The sequence below is a fragment of the Vanacampus margaritifer genome, chromosome 9, assembly GCF_051991255.1.
Source record: "Vanacampus margaritifer isolate UIUO_Vmar chromosome 9, RoL_Vmar_1.0, whole genome shotgun sequence".
Classification (NCBI taxonomy): domain Eukaryota; kingdom Metazoa; phylum Chordata; class Actinopteri; order Syngnathiformes; family Syngnathidae; genus Vanacampus; species Vanacampus margaritifer.
In genome coordinates this window covers 10,340,874-10,361,987 of record NC_135440.1, presented here as the reverse complement: position 1 = coordinate 10,361,987, position 21,114 = coordinate 10,340,874, and the positions used below count along the sequence as shown (strand labels likewise).

At 39.4% G+C, this 21,114-nt stretch overlaps 1 protein-coding gene across 5 annotated transcripts in view; it reads right to left on the bottom strand.

Moving 5' to 3' along the window:
* Window positions 1–5,205: 5,205 nt before the first annotated feature.
* The window catches only part of ldlrad4b (low density lipoprotein receptor class A domain containing 4b), a 190,463-nt gene continuing 174,554 nt past the window's right edge, over window positions 5,206–21,114 (bottom strand). For all 5 annotated transcript variants that reach the window (XM_077574927.1, XM_077574926.1, XM_077574929.1 and 2 more), the window contains 3 exons: window positions 20,877–21,025; window positions 18,109–18,159; window positions 5,206–13,024 (listed from right to left, as the gene is read on the bottom strand). In XM_077574927.1, coding sequence (XP_077431053.1) covers window positions 12,467–13,024; window positions 18,109–18,159; window positions 20,877–21,025 — 758 coding nt within the window. In that variant the 3' untranslated portion in view covers window positions 5,206–12,466. The remainder of the gene's footprint in view (window positions 13,025–18,108; window positions 18,160–20,876; window positions 21,026–21,114) is intronic.

Below are 21,114 nucleotides of genomic sequence, written 5' to 3'. Positions count from 1 at the left end.
TATCGTGTCTACAAATCGATATCGTCCTGTGTTTTTTCCTTTTTAAGACAAAAAAAAAAGGTTGTGCTGTGTCGCCGAAACTAGTCAAGGTAAAACCTTTTTTTGTCTTAAAAAAGAAAAAAAAAGACGATTTTCGGCAATGTTTTGGACATCATATAGTAATTTCTCTGCCTCTCTTCTTTCCTTTTTGGACATTTTTCTAACTTTTTCAATATCAATTTTCTGACATTTTTGACAATTAATATGGTAATTTTATTTATTTCATAATTTTTAACATTTTCTTTCCAGCCTTTTCTTGAATACATTTTCTGTCTTTTTAGTCAATTTTGTCATCATGTTATTGTAATTTTTGGAATTTCTTATCATCATATAGTTCTTAAACATTTTCTTTTCTGCCTTTTTTTTCTTCAATAATTATTAATATAATTATTTTAATTATTTTTTGGGCAATTCCAAAGATATTTTATGGTAATTTGGGGATTTCTTTTTTTGTTTCTGGACATTTTGTGGTTACTTTTTGAACATGTTATTTTCTTTGTGTGTGTCTTTTTAAAAATATTTTTATGAAATCCTTGGACATTTTTGGCAATTTCATGGGCTGTTTATGGTAATTTTCTCCTTTTCCTCTTCCTGTTTGGACATTTCATGGTCACTTTTTGCACATTTTTAGGTAATTTTAAAAACTTTTTCATCTACCTTTCATCCCTCTTTATCTGACAATGTAAACATTTGGACTCTTGACATTTTTGAATATTTAATTATTATTATTTTAATCGAAATCGTTAATTCATTTAAAGAATATTGCGATCCACAGGGAGCCAAGGAGAGGGACTAAAGAGTGATATGTGGCTCTAGGAGGACAAGTAAACACAATTCAGCCTTGGCCTCAAGCCTGGATGGATAAATGTTGACGGTTGGAGACTGGAAGCGCATCACTTCATGAAAAACTCAACATTTCATTCCCCCCACAAAACAGTATTTTCTGGAATTAGCTGTGAAGAATACTAAAGCTTTGTCAGTTGGGGTACTCATCATTTATTTGTACAAGGGTAAAGAATGTTGAAATGTTACTAAAAGTGTCGATTCATGTTTATTTTTCATTATAAAAGTAATTATTTACATTTCCTTGGGAAATGATTGAAGTAAGAGTTTTTTCTTTGATCTTGACCGGCAAAGCAGGAACTTCCCTGAAGCTCAGGTACGAGCCAGGATGCATCTCAACGGGTTTGTTTGTGTGTCCTAATAGGGCAAACTAAGGAGGAATGTGAACAACATCAAAGTTGTTGTACTCCTCTCAGCATTTTTTCCCCCCTTTCTTTTGCCGCAGAAGGTTACGGAGCGGACAGGAGGCGGGGGCCTGCCCACCTTCTCCCTCTGCAGACAAGTGAGTGGAAGTACTTTGAACATTAACTTTGTTTCACTCCTCTGAATGTTATGACAAGTTGCCAGATGGGCTCTGTCTATAAATAAGTCTGTGCTGCTCTTGAATAATATACCAAGACGTATGCTTTATGCATATCATTACTTTACAGGACAGCGGGAGTCATTTGCTTCTGGCTCAAGAGCATCTATGCTCCAGACTGTTTTGAGTTTGATTGTTAATGTAGCCTGGATGTGACCTTCACAACACAAGGCTGTGTATCACATGGAACAAATCAGCATTTTTGCTGTGTTAAAAAAAGAAAAAGAAAGTTATTTAACTCAGCACATAGACCGATAATAGCATTATTAGAAACTTTGGATAGAGAATTGAGGCGGAATTTTCGAATTAAACTTAATTAAACATTAACTCATTCACTGCCATTGACGGCTATAGACGTCAAAAATTCATTTGAACTATTTATTAGTTTCACTTTTTTCTTCTTCAAATTTTGTTAAGATTATGAAAACCTAGAATTTTTTTTTTTACTATAGATTTAGAACAGATATAAAATTTGTGATCAATTGTGAGTTAACTAGTGAAGTCATGTGATTAATTATAATAAACTAAATTAATCGCCTGATGCCCCTAATAAAAAGAATAAAAGATTATTAAAAATTAGGGGTGTCAGACTATTAATTTTTTAAAATTGTAATTAATCACGACTTCAATAGTTAACTCACAATTAATATATATTTTTTTATATCTGTTCTAAATGTAGTAAAAAAATTATAGGTTTTCATACTCTTGTTAACAAAAGTGAAAAAAAAAGTGAAACTAATAGAAATAGTTCAAATGAATTTTTGGCGTCTCTCGCCGTCAATGGCAGTGAATGAGTTAACTCAGACTGTTATTTGTAAAGTCTTCAGGGAAGCTTTTGGAATGTGTCAAGAAGCGACGGGAGTAACCGCAGAAAGATGAGCAAGCACGCAAAGTCCACACTTGAAGGCCTGAGGCTGGATCCAAAGTCCTAACCTCAGTACTCCGAGGCAGATGTGAAAACCACTCGCCCGCCGTGTAGCCGTGTGTACATTATGAAATAAGCAGACAGGTACATGGATATACTGACACTAGGTCACTTTTCACTTTTACTCCCTATCATTTGCTTGCATTTCGTTACATTAGCAAAATAGGCTTGTTACTTTTTCAACCTTCAAGGATGACAACAATGTAGAAAAGATGTCAACTGTAGGGTCCGAACTATTAACTCATTCACTCCCAGCCATTTTCGCTGAAGCAACCCCCTTCACTCCCAGCTGTTTTACTGGATTTTGACAGATTTTGCAAGGCCCACAGAATATTGTGTTCTATTGCTATAAAAACATGGAACCGACCAAAAGAAAGATTAGAGTCTCTTCTTTCATCAGGAAAAAAAAAGTATATTTCTACCTGTTTCTGTTTTGTAGCAATTAACATTAGAATATAGCTAAGTTTCATCGTTATTCACAAATCTGTTTAAAACTGTGGCGAAAACAGCTTGTTGCAGCATGGCCCTGGTTGATCTCTTGATTATACTTTGCTGCCACCTGCTGGCCTTTTTTTGTAATAACTACCATTCTTCCAATGTCCCTCTTCAGTTCAGAGGCTGCAACAAAGTATTCTGTATGCTCTGGCATAAAAAAAAAACATAAATAAGTTTTTGGGAGCAAATTAGTTAATCAAGGACCAGAAAAAAAGCTATTTTATTCATTATGTTTTTGTTTTTTTTAATTTGTTGTTAATTACTTGGTTTGGAATTTTATGCTGCCAAATATCAGAATTAGCATCAGCGTAAAAAATAAATAAATCCATATTTATCAGGCTGTACTAGAAAAAGAGGTAAAGTCAAACGCAATTGAAAGCTCAATCAATTAAATTTCAACATTTTTGCGTAATGTAATTTTTTTTTAATGTCAACATGTTTGCAGTACTTCTCTATCAACATCCTCAAAGCAAATACTGCATCTGTGCTACTCTATTTTTTTTTTGTGGCATAAAACCATACTGCTGCTCACAAATGTTCACCTGTGCCCTCAGTCTAGCTTCAACCACTCTTTCCCATAGCTTCATTGTGTGGCTCATCAGCTTTATTCCTCTGTAGTTGCCACAACTCTGCACGTCTCCCGTGTTCTTAAAAATGGGCAGCAGCACACTTCTCCTCCATTCCTCGGGCATCTTCTCACTATCTAAGATCCTGTTGAACAACCCAGTCAGAAATTCTACTGCTACCTCTCCTAGACACTTCCATACCTCCACAGGACCGAGTGCCTTCCCACTCTTCATCCTCTTCAATGCCCTTCTCACTTCATCCTTACTAATCTTTGCTACTTCCTGGTCCACAAAAGTCACCTCTTGTACGCTTCGTTCGCTCTCATTTTCCTCATTAATCAACTTTTCAAAGTACTCTTCCCATCACACTACTGGCATCTGTCAACACTATCCTTTATTACCCTAACCTGCTGCATGTCCTTCCCATCTCTGTCTCTTTGCCTTGCCAACCCGTATAGATCAAGATGTCTCTCCCTCCTTTCTGTCCAACCTAGCATACAAGTCATCGTAAGCCCCTTGTTTGGCCTTTGCCACTTCCACTTTCACCTTTCGCTGCATTTCCCTGTACTCCTGTCTACTTTCTTCAGTCCTCTGTGTCCCACTTCTTCTTAGCTAACCTCTTTCTCTGGATCCACTTCTGCACCTCCTCATTCCACCACCAGGTCTCCTTATCTCTTTTCCTTCCAGATGACACACCAAGGACTGCCCTCTCCGTCTCCCTGATCACATTTGCTGTAGTTGTCCAGTCATCTGGAAGCACTTCCTGACCATCCAGAGCCCGTCTCAACTCCTTCTTGAAAGTCATACAACATTCTTCCTTTCTCAGCTTCCACCATTTTGTCCTCCGCTCTGCCCTTGCCGTCTTTGTCTTCCTCACCACCAGTCATCCTACACACTACCATCCTATGCTGTCTGGCTACACTCTCACCTACCACTTTTTTTTTTTTGCAGTCGTTGCTCTCCTTCAGATGACACCTTCTACACAAGATGTAGTCTACCTATGCACTCCTACCTCCACTCTTGTAGGTCACCCTATGTTCCTGCCTCTTCTGGAAGAAAAGTATTCACGACAGCCATTTGCATTCTTTTTGCAAAGTCAACCACCATCTGTCCTTCTGCGTCCATTGAAGTCAACTCTCTCACTTTTAGGGATGCCCTGCATCATTTCATCAAGGTCCAACCAAGAGTTCTCCTTCTCCTCCAGCTCACGTCCTACATGTGGCGCATACCCACTAAGAACATTGATCATCACACCTTTGATTCCTAGCTTCAGGCTCATCACTCTGACACTCTTTTTACCTCCAGGACATTCCTAACAAACTCCTCCTTCACTATAACTCCTACTCCATTTCTCTTCCTATCTACACCATGTCAACTAGCTCGTTACCTTTTTCTGTCATAGTTTCAACATTCAAAGTCCCTACTCTCAGTCCTTGACTCTTGGTGTTCCTCTTCTCTTTCTTCCTACGAACACACCTTCCCCCTCTCCTTCGACCAACAGTAGTCCAGTTTCCACCGGCACCCTGTAGGTCAACAGCACCGATGGCGGTCGCTGTTAACCCGAGCCTCGACCGATCCGTTATGGAAATCATATATTTGGTTGGCATGTTTGATTCGGCCAAAGTTTTTACTTCCTGGCACAACCCTTTGTATTTATCCGGGGCTTGGAGACACACAAGAAGACACTGGCTTATGCCCCCTTGTGACAACATTCACAACACTAACCCCTCCAAAAAAAAATACACACACAAAATGAGCCACTTTAAAAGTTTTATTCATTTGACACTGTAGTTTGACTACAGCATGATTACAAACATAAAATTTTTGACTACAACAGCACTTGGAGCAACGTTTTTTTTTTCCAATTATTTTTTGTCTTTTTTTGTAAAAAAGTATTGCAATAACAGACCTTAGGCCTAAAACCTAGTACATCACAATTGCTTAAATAAAAAAAAAACAATTTCACCCCTCGGTGTGTGTGTGTCTGTGTGTGCGTACTTTCACACACGCAGGGGGCAAGGTGTGAAAAACAAGAAGGTATAGTTGTAAATAAAGCAAACCGATGACGCTAAACCCATGATGGAAGGCGTCCTATAGTAACCGTCATGGCTGACAATGACCAAAATGAGACGATTTGGATGTTATTCTCTGTGAAACATCTTGAGACCAAACTTGTAATTAAAAAGGAAATAAGGAGCAGAGAATTCCAAAAGAAAAATCTGTCAAAATTGAAGTTAGTTCTTCAAGCTAGTGCAGGAAAAAAAAACAAAGTGGAGCGCTAACAGCACTTTTCATTCAGAGTTGAACAAGCGAGACAACTGCCACTTATTTGGTGCTTTGAAGAGAAAACGGCGCATTGCTATGTACATTGTCTAGAAAGTAGAATGAACATGCTCTGCTGTTATTGTACAGTGGAGTATTTTTCAGTACGTCTGTAAAGAAAGGACTGCAGATTAGACAACACAAGATTTTGCTCAAATGTGCCATTTTCAACATCATGTACAAAAAGAAAGAACACAAAAGTACAATTCCGTGATTTATCTGCACATTTCCTGTTTTCTTACACACTGCTTCCGAGTACGCACACACAAGAGAATGAGCCTTTTCCTTACATGCTGTTCTTGTTATAGACAATCTGGTGTCGTATTGTTATGGACAGAAAATGCTAATCAGAGTTTGTATCTCGTCAGTTTAGACTTTGGCAGATAGACAAACCTTCAAGTAAAACTAAGGATGGGCATTTGACTACATTTCCTTGATCAATTGCGGGGAAGTTTTTCTCTGAATGTTCTGAACTCCTGTTCCAATGCCAGTGTTGCATTGACCACAACGCTGCGCATGTCAGTTGTCATCAATTCATTGCTGATTATGCCCAACGCTAACAAATGAAAGCTCGGGTGGGTGCAAACATCTACTTTATTTCTTGGTCAGACTTGTAGACGTGTCCCATACAGATGGACGATGCAAGTTGACCTTAACGTGGCCTGGCTGAGGTCGCAGCGTGTCATAAATGCTTTTTTTGGAAAGATGCGCCCGACGACACATTTGCTAGTCATTCGTGGCTTTCATCAAACTGCCAGCCAGTAACCAAAGAATGGCGACACAAGTTTCAAATTCTTCATCCATCGCATTCTCACTCTTTTCCGTTCCAATTTATATTAAAGTTATCGTAGGTGAGCCATTTTTACGCTCTAATGGTATTCTAAGCATACTTTCATGTTTCAAAAAAGACAAAGCACATTTTTAACTTGTAGGCCTTTACAAATTTGATGCTGCCTTCTTAAGTTTTATACTTTCTATACACTATGTTACATTATTCACAACATTTTTGTGGTGTCTACCCATTGGGTAGGATATGTGCATAATATATCTTCAAGTTATATACAGCACCTTACAAACAAAAGACAGACTACTGAAAAAGCACCGTTGGAAGTGAGGCACAACGAAGGTGGGAGCTTTTTGAGTGCAAGTGGGTTCCTATGTCTGCTCCGCACACGCACGCACACGCACACGCACGCTCTTCAACTTACTGGTTGGGCAATGGTTCCAGTTGCTTTACTGAGGAGGGGCTCAATCTGCCATTTACATGCTCCGCTACGTTCATCACATCAGTCGAGTTAACAGCTGTGGGACGCGCGGACATCCATCGACATCATGTCAATATCTTGATCAAAACAAGTTACAAGTAAGTTCTTGGCACTGACTTATATATGACTGGACTGTCAATGACGCTGGGAGAAGCGAAGCCACGGGCGGCCATCTTACGTTGCCACTCACTAACTTGAATACATTGATTTCTCTGCGGTGTTTTCACGTTATTTTCTGCATGTACAGTTCATGGGCGGGGGGGGATACTTTTGCTTTTTTCTTATAAGGCATATCTCCGAGTACTAGTCAAAGATTCGTCAGCATCATCTTGTCATAGCCATCAACAATCAAGTGAAAGTAAAGCAAATCAGGGCGGAAAAAATGCTGCAAAAGGTAAACCTAACCTCTGTGAGTCAGAATTCACCATATTGAGATAATAAACTCTGGATGGTCGATGCAAACAGTGAAGTTTGCTCTTTGCGAGGCTCGTATTACTCCATACATGGATCCTAACATAAAACCTCTACTAAGTGTTTCTAGTAGGGGTGTCAGGAGATAAAAAATTTTTTTTATCATAATTAATCGCATGACTTCAATAGAACTAAAAATTAAACACAAATGTTTAGATCTGTTCTAAAAGTTTTCATACTCTTAACATAAAAGTAGAAAAAATGTTAAATAGAAATATGGCTGCCTCTTTCAGTCATTGATACAGTAATTTCATAATAATTCATAAAATTTCGTTAAAATTAAAAAGATGTACTGTAAAAAAACGAGTGTGATTATTGATTTGTGTTGGTCATTTTTCTGCCACTAGATGGCATAATTGCATTTGTAAGACATTGGTGACAGCTCAGTGCATTTTTCTTTTCATATTAAGAGCTATCTAATCTTTAACATGAATTAACTTGACTGAAGTCTCCACAAATGTATGCATTATTATTAAATTTGTTACTGCTAAATATTGACATGGACGTGTCTGCTGCGTTTCGGCTGGAATTCCTCTAGTACAGGCTTTCCAAGTAAGGGGCGGTCATTAAAGGCATTTCAAATTAACTCAAAATTAATGCATTACTTTTGACACTCCGAGTTTAGTTAAGTGAAAAAAAAAAATAGTTGTCAGTAAAATTGGCAACGTAAGATGGCTGCCCTCTGGCTTCAGCTGCGAGGGTCCGATTGACAGTCCAGTCTTATATAAGCCCGTAGCTCTTAGTAAGACGCCGCCATTTCAAAGTGCATAAACAATGACAACACAATTACGTCAAGACAGAGCATGCGCAGACTAAACGATTCAGATTCCGTTTTTTCATAACGGTTGATCATTGGGGTTCATTATAATGCAAAGCCTGCACATTACGTTTGGGTGCGAATCAGCACGTGTCAATTGGCTCACATACACTCAAAAAAGCAGCTGGAACGACTCCAAAGCAGTAATTGGACTGATGTGGTCTGCTCAACAATGAACATTAGGCACCTTTTTTTTTTTCCAACTCACATAATTGTAACATGCAAACCTCCTTGTAGAAAACATAAAGTTCATTTTTGTCTCCCCCATTTACAAGCCATGACGAGTAAGACAGAAGAAAGAAGGAAGGAAGGAAACGAGCAAAACAAATGGACTTTGAAGCAGTCACCCCCAGTCAAAGGCCCACAAACATTTTGGGACAATCAAAAAAATGCTAATTGCTAATGATGCTAATTCCTTCCTCACACGTGAGTCCAATTTTGGTCCCGATACGGAGGTTCAGACCTTGCTATGTTTTGATGGATTGAGGGAGTAGATGGGCAGATGGGGGGTAAGGGATGGGCGGCTCCACAAGCAGCAGTAGCAAAAAAAAAAAAAGGAGCAGTAGCAGCAATAGCAGCAGCAATGTAGCACATACACACGACACACGCACAGAACGAGAAGGCCTTCATTCAAACGGATGACATTTAGCACTTAAGCATGACTTGAACTGGCATCTCAGTCCATTAAGGCCGCCATGCTGATACTTTGGAATATGTGTTGTACGAGGTGATATGAAAGGGAGAAAGAATCTTCTCCTCAATTTAGGATGGTCCGAAGCGTCGCATGGACGAATGGTGCATCATAAGATTACATGCTACAAAATGGAGGACCCCCGTGTAGTTTGACGTGATCGGCCGTTTGATCTGGATGTTGTAGTTGCATTCTTTGGACAGATGACGACTTGCCGCTTAGGGCAAAGAACGTATTCAGGACAGTGTTGATGTTCTCAAACGAGATTAGTAGGACTATGTTAAAGAAAAAACAAATCTTGACAATAATATGTTGTGTGTGACCTCACTGGTCTAAACATGACATTCTGATTAATATTACATTTGTGGGACATGAGTTATGAAATAAAATCCAGCCGTTTTCATCCATTTTAGGGGCGGCCATTTTGCCACTTGATGTCGAGTGAAAATGACATCATAATTGCTCAGGTCTCAGGTAACTACCAATCACAGCTCAGCTTCAGAAAACAAGTGAGCTGTGATTGGTTGTTGCCAATGTGATGTCATCTTCAGTCAACAGCAAGTGGCAAAATGGCTGCCCCCTAAAAGGATAAAAACAGCTGGATTTTACTTCATAACTCATAATCCACAAATGTAATAACAATCAGAATGTCATGTTTAGACTAGTTAAGTCAGGTATAACATATTATTGTCAAGAAATGTTTAAAGTTGACTTCCCCTTTTAAAAAATAAAAATACAAGTGGGTCAATTGTTTTATGTTTTCTGAGGGGAGGCTCCATGTGGAAAAATCCTGCTTGACCACATTTCATGTGACATGTGGACACTAAAAACTTAAATTATAGCTGCTTATACCTTTAGGCTGGATTGGACTGCGGCTTGCAGTTATTTTTTTAGCGTGTGTGTGTGTGTGTGTGTTTTAATTGAACTATAATCGCTCCCATCATGCACCTCTGGCTTTGTAAAGTGACACAGAATTCTAATGAAGGCTTCATTAATTCTGCGCTAATGTGGACAAGTGCCAAATGTCCTTGAATGTCGAAAGTTAGACAAAGCAGCCAAAAGCACACAAGCATGTACACACATACACACACTTTGCTTCAGCAGACACATTAAGTGCTTTTCTGTGTTGTTAAAAGGTCTCACTGATAGAAACACACACATACACAACACAGTCAGAAGGAAACAGACGACTGGACGAGCCCGGTGCTCAAGCAGATCCAGTCGCCACTTTAAAGGGGCTCGGCGGACTCAGCATTATTTTCTCACATGGATTGAAGGAGGTTAAAGATGAGTGTTTGCCAAAGGACACTGTAAAAAAAAAAATATATATATATATTTATATATATATATATATATATAGTGGAGGAGTGGAGGGCGGACACTGAACGCTTCCAATGAAAACAAGCTCAAGAAAAGAGAAAGCACAAGAGTAGAGGAGAAGGCAACAATGAGCAGAGAAAAAGGCGACATTTTCAAAAAGTTTGTTCTCCCTTGGTGAAAAGGAGCCCACCCGTAGCCCTTGGACTTCCACCACAGGCTGTTTCGACGTCCACAAGAATCTTCGCTATGTCGTCTTGCTTTGATTGGCGATTGCAGATATGATGGCGAGTGGAGCTTTTCTTTATCACCAATTACATTCAGACAGGAAACAGGAGGCGGGGCTCTTGCTATGAGATTGGCAGGCAGCTGGGTGGACATTGATTTAAACGAGGACTCTCATCATCACAAATGTGTTGAATAGTGAGCATGATGATGTAAAAAAGGTTTAAACGTTAATATAGATCCTTTTTCAGGGATTGATGTACTGTACTCGTCATAGTAATAAGATTTAAGCTTTTAAAGGGGAAGTCAATCCCCCAAATTTTCGGGGACAATAGTATGTTCTATGCAGCTCCACTTGTCTAAATATAGTATTCTGGTTGATATTGTGTTAGTGGAATACGAGTTGAGCAGCAAAATCCAGCAGTTTTTATCAATATCAGGAGGTGGCCATTTGGAAAATGACAGTTGCTCGGGTAACAACCAATCACAACACAGCTTTAGAAAACCGGTGAGCTCTGATTGGTCGTTGCCTGAGCCCTGAGCAACTGTGATGTCTTCTTCAGTTGACAGCAAGTGGCAAAATGGCCGCCCCCACCTGAGATGGATAAAAATGGGAGGATTTTGCTGCATAACTCTTTTTTCCAAAAATGGAATATTAATCAGAATGTTATTTTTAGACTAGTGAGGTCACATATAACATATTTTTGTGAAGAATTGTTTAAGGTTGACTTCCACTTTAAGGAATTGGGTATACAATTTGGATGGTTTGATTCTTAACTTGAAATTAGCAATGGCCGAGTACCGATATCCTGCCTTATTTCAAAGTATTGGTATTCGCAATGGCGGCCGATCTCTTGTGGCTGTTTTACAATCAGGAACTAAAAATTTGAATAGAAAATTAATTTCATGCAATTCTAAGGAAAAAATGGGATATTTCTTTAAAAATTTCTGTCAATGTTTTTGGGGGGGAAATTTTCTATATCAAAAGTAGTAGTGGTATCGGTACTCTGTATCGGTATCAGCGACAACTCGAGTTGAGTACTCTTACTGGTACCGGTCTGAAACAAAGTTGTATGGAACATCCCTACTTGAAAACCAAGAAGTGATGGTGTTGCTAGGCAGATGTTAATCTTGGCAGCGTTTGTCCACCCAGCCACCGATCAACAAATGAAGCATGGCGTACTTGTTGGAATCCCATCTCATTGTGCCTGTGGTGAAAGCAGACCGAGATGTGGTAGGCCGGGTGCAAGTATTTCTTGACCCTTCAAAAAAGGAAGGACATAAGCTTATAATACTTGGTTTTTGCTCCCGAACACTTTTGGAGCTCAACTTCAGTCACTCGGTCCATTTGTGAGACACAAATTGAAATTCAACATCATTTCCCTCTTTAGCAACAAAAAGATAGTGCAACTTTTAGATAACTTCTGTTTTTCAAAGCCGGTCTTTTTTCCTCTCCCCGTGTTTTGTTTCCTCGTGAACCTTGGCACTAAGATTTGTATGTGTGTGTGTGTGTCACTTGTTTTGTTTAGGTCCTTTGATTCTCAGTCCTGGCTTTGTGCACAGATCCCGGTCCAAAAAAGTGGAACAAAAAAAACAACATCCTCCTCCATCCCTGGAGATAAGGTTGCTACCAGCGGGGATGAGCAAGGATTAAAAAAAAAAAATCAATCTGTGTCCTATAAGTTTTTCTGTAAAAAAAAAAAGAAGAAAAAAAAAGACTCCATGCACAGCAAAATCCTGCCCCAGTTAGCAACATCCCAAAGAGGCCGGAAAAAAATAAAAACTTACTTCCTCTTTGCTTGATTTGTAGAAGCTGAAGTTGTTGTTTGTTGTGCACGGGATTGAGGACGGAGGACCGAGACCGAGAGTGCGGGACCGAAGTCTTTGGGTGGCCCCGCCCACTCTTTCCCTCACACCAGGTCCTCCGGTTGGCCGTCCTTCGTCTTGGAAGGTACGATTGTGCTTTCTGATTGGCTCTGCTGCTGGATCATCCTGCTTCCGGGCCCCCCGCACTCCCCCACCCTCGGGTTATTGCTTAGCTGGTGAAGAAAGAACGTGGAGCCCATCACTTCGCTGTACGCGGGCGGGGGGGCTTCCATGCGTCCGTGGATACTCGAGTTGGCCACGCTGATGCCCGAGTTACTGCTCGGGGGCCTCGGACCGTTGGGACCCACGCCCGCCCCCCCGCCGCCACCCATGTCGATCAAGTCACTGTCGTAGATGGTCCGGTTGGGCGGCGCCCTCACCGATTCCCGGTTGAGCTCCATCTGCTGTTCGGGGTCGCGAAGCTGCAGGGTGCAGGGTCCCTGGTAGGGCGGGGGCTCCTCGCCGTCTGACAGCGAGATGGTGGGCGGCAGGTCGATCTGGTGCTGCAGGTACGGATAGGTTGGCTGGAAGCGGCTGAAGCGGTCTCTGTGCATGAAGGCGGGAGCGGTGAAGCGATCCCTGGCCTGGGGGGCGTATAACACCTGAGACACACAAAATGGCTGCCTTAGTAAGTCAAAGAGAAAGTATGCAACATTTGGAGTAAATGATTGGCATTATGACACCCATTTGCACATGCAACCGTCAAAGTTTCATGAAACTCGGTTGAGTAGTTTAAGTCGTCGTGCTAACGGGCAAACGGCGATCAAAATAGTAACACTTGCTTTCCTCCTTGGCAAAGAAAGTAAGAAAAATGGAAAAAGGCTTTGTGCACTCGCGGGAAAAATCAAAAATCAATTCACTACAAAACAGCGGGGAGAAAAGGACAGTTTGTACTTTTAAAATGTTCAATTATAATGAAAGCTGTAAATGAAACTGCTGTTGGCATTGTTGGTGACAAATGGATCCAAATATGACAGAATTGAAAACAACAAAAACTTAATTCCACGTGGTTTCCTGGCTATACGACATTTTAGAGAAGATGGCAGTTGCCAAAAGTCTTCTTGACATGCTGGGAGACGGACCAATATTATATAAACGAGGACTGGGTGATATGGCCTTAAATTAAAAAAAAAATAAAAATAAATTACACCGACAAAAAAATTATTTCAATCTTTTTCCTATACACTTAAAAGCAATTAATGGCATTTGTAAAAAAAAAATAAAAAAAAAGGAAAGAAAAAAAAGTTTTGCTTTCAGTTTTTTCCCTTCTGGGATTTGTTATTTCTTCAATACCAAATAAGCTTTGAGACATTTTAAAGAAGATTTGAAACATTTAACTCATTCACACCCAGCCAGTTTCACTGAAGCAACCCTCTTCGCACTGATTTTTTTTGTGCTCTATTGCTATAAAAACAAAACAAAAACATTCCTTCTTCAATAAAAATAAATAAATATTTGCATCAGTTTGCGTTTTCTAGCAATTAGCATTATAGCTAAGTTTCATCATTATTCACATGCTTTTTGAAACACGGCCCTGGCTGATCTCTTATACTCTGCTGCCACCTACTGCCCGTTTTATGTAATAACTATCATTTCTTTAAGCCACCTCTTCATGTCAGGAGTTGCATCAAAGCCTTCTGTGTGCTCTTGCATTAAAAAACACACATAAAAGAGGGTGAAGGGAAAAAGTGTTAAAAAACTTCTTTACATGTGTTTTGGGTTCGAGTGAGTTAATAATTATTAGGGGTGCACCGATTGATTAGCCGGGATCGGTATCAGTGCCTATTTCCTTCATTTTGGAGGGGATCGTTGATTGACCAATACCTTAAATAAAACCAATCTCATCCGCAAAGATCTGAAAAAGACAGCCACTGTCCTCTTCTGCTGTCAGATGACCAATAGGCTTTTCATTTTAATTTGAGACAACTGCTTCATGTGCCGTTAAAACAACCCGTCTGTATGGTTTCACAGGTATTATTCTATGTTTTCTAATAAAACAAGACTGAAATATTGAAGGTTTATGCTGTTGGTTATGAATAAAATTGTGATCAGACGGGGTCAGGTCGGGGATCAGTCAAAAAATTGTGATCAGTACATCCCTAATAATTATTAAAAATATATATATATCTTTTACATATGAACTTTACCTTGTAAATATGTATTTAACATAATTTTAATATTAATTCATTAATAATAATTATACATGAAAATTTTAAATTTTGTACAATATTTTCCTCGTGATCTTTTGTCATGAGTTGTACAAGTGAGGGAGGCAACCTCGACAAAGTCATTACCATGTTTGAAATAAAGTCTAAAGTCTATTATAAAAAAATCACTCATTTGGCAACACTGATTTTGCTTTTGTAACATAGCTCAACTCAGCAGCCATGTTGTTAAAGCAAGTGATGCAAATTGGTGAGAATGCGCTTTGAACTATGAAAGCACCTAAAAAAAATTTTTTTCAACAATTATGGGCCCGACAAACTCAAATGAATCAGTATAATAGGTTAATTGCACCGCCCTTGGTGATATTTATGCCTCTTTCACCAAAAATGCACATCTAAGTAACATTTCATCCAGCTGATCATCATTTTACAAGTATGTTGTAGTACCAATTGCGACAGGCAAAATTACACTGCTGGGGAGATGTGAACAAATACAAAAGCAATAGTTTCACATCATTTGGGCTCCCTTTGTCATTTCTCACCAATTTATTTGGCGAGCTGTTTTCAGAGGGAACACATTTCAATTAAGCATTTTGTCTCATACACACACGCAGACAGGTCAGGTCGTCTGGATAGAGAGGACGGATGACTGGAAAATAATAAGGGAGGAGCACAGTAAAGGATGGGACTCTTTGAAATATGAGGAAGACAGTAACAATGGAAGTCAAATAATAGAAAAACAAAGCCGTAAAAAGCTAATGAGACACGCAGGCCGCAAAAGGAGAGCAAGCAGAAACAAAGGTGAGAGACAAAGGAGGAAATAAGAGATGGAATAGAGAAAAGTAGCAAGCAGAATAGAAGCAGACTAGACAGATTGATAGACGGGGGTGGTGGTGGGGTGGGGGGATTGGGGGGTGGGGAAGGTGTAGAGCTGATGGAGGGAGCAGAGCGCAGCAGAGCAGGGCAGCTCTCAGACGGCTGTCTAGACAGTGTCAGGGGAGGTGCTGCTGATTAATGACGCACCAAACACACGCACACACGCACACACACGCACGCTCCATGGCCTTTAGCGCTTAACACCAACACTATTAAGATCCTCCCATTGTTTAATATTTGTTGACACGGAAGGCTTTTTGGGTGCCAGTAATGGCACCCGACCCAAATGTGTTGGGAGACAAAAGCGAGCCAAAAATGCGCCGGTGGAACTTCCCTACAGCTTCACTTCTCTTTGCAACAAGTCAATAATCATTGTGGTGATCACGCGTTTGAATCCCTCCGCGGCTGTTTGTGATATTCCCAGTATGTCTCCTCCCGTTGCCGCTTGGAAGTGGCTCCATCTGGCACGGGCACCATCAAGCAAACAGATCAAAGGTCACAGAGACTAGATTGGCGTTTGTCTGCCTTTGAGAAACATGCCAGACTTGATGTGATTTGGAAAGCAGTGGCGTGGTTGTATCTGGCGCGGCTTACAAAGCATTCCTTGTTGATTAAACATTGACAAGCAACCACATTGGGGATGCCAATACATTTGTGTCCTGACTAAAGTCAACAATTCTGCCATGGCAACCAATTTTCATGGTTATTCATTCAGACATATATGAAAAGAGTTGCTTGATAATCTCACGTCTAGGGTATAAATACATTCTATTCCAACAATTTTCATAACAATTTAACAAGAAACCTACTTAAAGAGGAAGTCAACCCAAAAGCAGCAAAATCTACTCATTTTTAGGGTGGGACGATATGAGCAAAAAAAATCTCAAATTTTTTCCCCCAGTCATTCTGGATGATTGTGATTTTTAAATACAATATTTGTATACTTTAAATATATTTTAAACAAGTTTTAACATACACTTAACATTTATAGCTTGTGCCAAAAATAAAAAGCTAATTGCACAATTAATTCATTAACTCCCAGCCATTTTCACTGAAGCAATTCCCTTCGCTCCCGGCTATTTTACTGGATTTTGACTGATTTTGCAAGGCCCACAGAATATTGTGTTCTATTGCTATAAAAATATGGAACCTACTAAAAGAAATAGTAGAGTCTCTTCTTTCATCAGGAAAAAAAGTATATTTCTATCGGTTTCCGTTTTGCAGAATTTAGCATTAGAATATAGCTAGGTTTCATCATTATTCACAAATCTGTTTAGAACTGTAGGTAAATGAGCTTTTTTCAACATGGCCCTGGTTGATCTCTTATACTCTGCTGCCACCTACTGGCCGTTTTTGTACTACAATTTCTTCAACCATTCTCTGCTTTTCAGAAGTTGCATCAAAGCCTTCTCTAATGCTTTAGCATTAAAAAAACGTTGTTGTTTTTTAAAGCGTATAAATACGTCTTTGGGACACTTAAAACATTTAAAATTTAACATATTTATACATTTTTGGGAGCATATGAGTGAAGCAGTTAATAACTGCTGTAAACAGTTCACGTCTTGTAAACCACCCATTATGAAAAATTACAGCTTACAATAACGTTTGGGATACAACCGAGTTTAAGAACAACAGCTTTTAATAATCCATAAGAAGAAAAGAGTATTTACTTATATGCACCTCGAGTTCACAATTTAGCTCATTTTCAACTCTTTTTTAAACGATTTTTAAAATGACAATGAATCGAATTTATTAAATTTATTGCCCAGACCTATTAGGGGGTGCCCATTTTGTCGCTTGCTGTTACTGAAAATGACATCACAGTTGCGCCCTGAGCTCAGTTAACGACCAATAACGGCTCAGCTTGCAAACGTCATATGACCAAACTCTGAAAATAGGTGAGCCATTATTGGTTGTTACTTGAGCCCTAAAGCAACTGTGATGTCATTTTCAGTTGACAGCAAATGTCAAAATGGCCGCCCCCGGGGATGGACAAAAACGGGTGGATTTTGCTACCTAATTCATATTCCACAAACACAATATTAATCAGAATGTGGGCCACATAGAACATATTGTTGAAAAGAAAATTTGGGGGGTTAATTTCCTCTATAAAAAAGCAAAAACAGAAATCCACTTTTTGTTTTTATGTTGCCGTATTTATGTTTATTTTTCAGCGACACATATCTGATATTGTGTTTACATTTATTGAACCTCCACATGTACCATGTCACGTCTGGGTCAAAACTTTGGACACACCTTATTATGACATTCAAGTATTTCCAAACTTTCGATCGATATTATTGCTTGACAACAAGACTCGGGTTGGGTGACATAAGCCACAAACAGCACAAAACACTGAACAGCCAACTCTCTAGTTTGGTCAGAGATGACTTCTTACTCCATAGATTCAAAATACATTCGTTTAATGGAGAAACGTTTTGAATTGTACTTATTCTACCTATCCATATTCTTGAAAATGGCAGTCAGTAAACGCTACATCACAAGAATATGCTTTTGTGGGAAAATGCCAATTCGGTCAGTTTGTTTTCTATTGAGGAAGTTGTTTGAGTCTTCATTCGAGGCTCTGTCTGCCTCCACACGCAGTGCGCATGCTAGTCGAGGTGCAGGAGAGTTCAATGTGTTACCTCTGAGGCTCCTTGTCGCGAGTTGCTGTCTGAAGGCCACAGGCACCCATCCTACGCAAACACAAACAAAGAAAGACAATGACAATGCATCTTTTGTCTGAGAAGATACACTTTTCTATTCCTAATGTTGACAAGGTGTTTAAATATAACATGTCACACATTCAAAAACACAACAAAAAACCTGAAATGTTGAACTTGTGAAATCATGACATATTATGTTTCTGCAACAAAAAAAAAAAAGGCAATGAAAGAAATGTTAACTAGAACAAACTGCAGTGCATGCAAAAGCCGAAAATGAATATATGCCCGCAAGGAACATACAGAAGTGATCCACGCCACATTGAAAGGGAGGCAGCATGGAAGTGACAACAAAGTAATGCAGCCACAAAATAACTATGATACATACCGACCTGAAAATGATTTCCGCAGACTGCGGGTGTTTCACAAAACTAAACCAGCAAGGCAAGACTGCATGCATGGTCACATTTGTCTCAAACGGCTTGTATCTACACTATCACTTTGGATGGTGTAAGGTTCTGATGTTACATTTAGTTTTTTTTTTTTTTTTTCCATTCTTGGCTTCTTCTCTAAAATAATTTGTGTTTTGAAAGGACTGAACAAAAGCAAAAAATAAAATCTGCTGGCTGAATATAAATAATTTCATTTAGGAGCCTTTCAAATGATTTTTTTCCCTCAGTTTTCTTTTAATTATTCAATAAACTCAGTGAAACTATTAGTTTAATTACTAGGACTGGGAATCACGATTCGATTCGATTCCGATTTTTGGGCCTACAATTCGATTCAGAACGATTTTAGATTAAAAATGATTTGATTGACAATGATTTCTGCTTCAATTTATAGATATGCAAACAATTGTCATGATCTACTCCAGTCTGGCTCGCTAATGCTAATTAGCGCGCTACTCGTGGCACTTTTATCACTCAAAAGAACGACTATTCATACAAAACGCTTCAGGATTGTATACAGAGAAGCATCTTAACATCCTACACTGCAAAAAAAAAAAAAAAAAAAAAACAACACTTATTGGAATAACTTGATCATGACTTTTTGCTTCTATGTGGAAGAGCAGAACCACACTGCCCCTAAATCGCCAAGTCGTGTACAACATGAACAGTGCTCCCAATAAAGGCACTCACAAACAAGGGCAAGACAGTATAAAATAAGTGAAATAAAATCGATTTTGGGACATTTAAAATCGATTCTGAATCATACTAGATGAGAATCGCGATTCTTATGAGAATAATTTTTTTGGCACACCCCTATTAATTATTATTTCAAAATATAAAAATAGGGATTACCGAGATATCGGGCCTAATTTTAACGTATCGATACTCGCGATGGTGGATGATACCAATATCAGCTGCTATTGTCTTTTGGATTCCGATACCCGGCTGTGCCGTATCGGCCGATGCCAATACCGTACCGATTACCACACCGTTTGTAAAAAAAAAAAAAAAAAGTTTTTTGTTTTTTCCTACAGAACTGCATACTTACTTGGATGTAAAATTATGACTATCTTGGTGCAGTGTGCGCTGCGTTCAAATTTCTATACTAGTATCGGTAAGTTATTTGTTAGTACTTGCCGATACAGATGCCGGCGTTTTAATGCGGTATCGAGGCCCCTCCCGATTCTGGTATTGGCACCGCACTATCAGCCGCTATCCTGTGGCCATTTTATGATGGGGAACTAGAAATTAGAAGAATGGAAAATGGCCATTTTCCCCTGCAATTTATAAGAACTACATTGGGATTCGTAGAGCTTAATTCAAAAATATCTGTCATTGATTTTCTAGTAGGGATGCACGATAATATCGGTGGCCGATAATTATCGGCAATTATCAACCGATTTGATGTCATACAGATAAACCAGATGATAAAAGAAATCCGCCGATAATAATAGACTTGTCGCGTTGGTCCATCTGTTGTGGTTGTGGCTCACGTTGTGACTCCCCAAAATGTTATCCTCGCAGTGTTGTGTTGCATTTTTAAAACATGTTTTGTTTTGGCAAACACAAAATGAGTTACTGGTTATCTTTGAAGTAAAGATATCAATAAAATTCAGCGTCATGGTGTGTTACACAATGTTTCAATGTATTTGTACTCGAAAGTATATTTGTATTCAAGTTAATTTTGCAAACAATTATCGGCATCGGCACGTTCTAAATGATTAGTTTATCGGTTGAAAATAGCATTATCAAGCATCCCTATTTTCTATGTTTTTCCGTATGCATCAAAAGTACAAGTGGTACTGATACTTGGTATCGGTCACACCTCAGGAGTTGAGTACTCTTACTGGTATCGGTTTAAAAAAAGTGGTATCAAACATTCCCATATGAAAACACACAACATTTCAAATATTCGAGATTAATGGGCCTAACAGAACTTTTTTATATTCTGTTTGTCACTTTTGAATGTCATTTGTGTGTGCGCGTCCGTCCCACTGTGTTGACATTTCAGAACAGGGGGTGGAGGCGCCACAGTCTAGACGGCGCGATGGTGAATTAAACATCAAGGCTCTGAAGAAACCAATTCAGCAGTTTCACCTCACAGTTAGGAGCAAAGCAGTGAAAGATTTGTTTAGCTGGAGACCGCATTACACACAACAAACTTGCGCCGGAGAGGAACACATTTGAACCGTTTGTCACAGCAACGGTGAACGAGCAGAAGGAAATGCTCAAGCATGTCGAGCAGGACGAAACATTTGAGCGTGAGAGCAACTCGGTACGATCACCTCCAGTGATACTAACCTGCTGCAGGGAATGCTCATGCCTACGGGCCTGGCTCTGCCTGGTTATGAAGGTGGAGAGCTTGTAATGGTTGAGCAGGCAGATGATCACCACCACCATGACTGTCATCACCACGATGATGATGATGATCTGAACAAACTCCAGTTCAGCTGCGCACACACACACACACAAGGAGAAAACAGATAACAGCATTATAAACTGTGTCTTGTGGATCCAAAAATTAGTCATCGACATATTT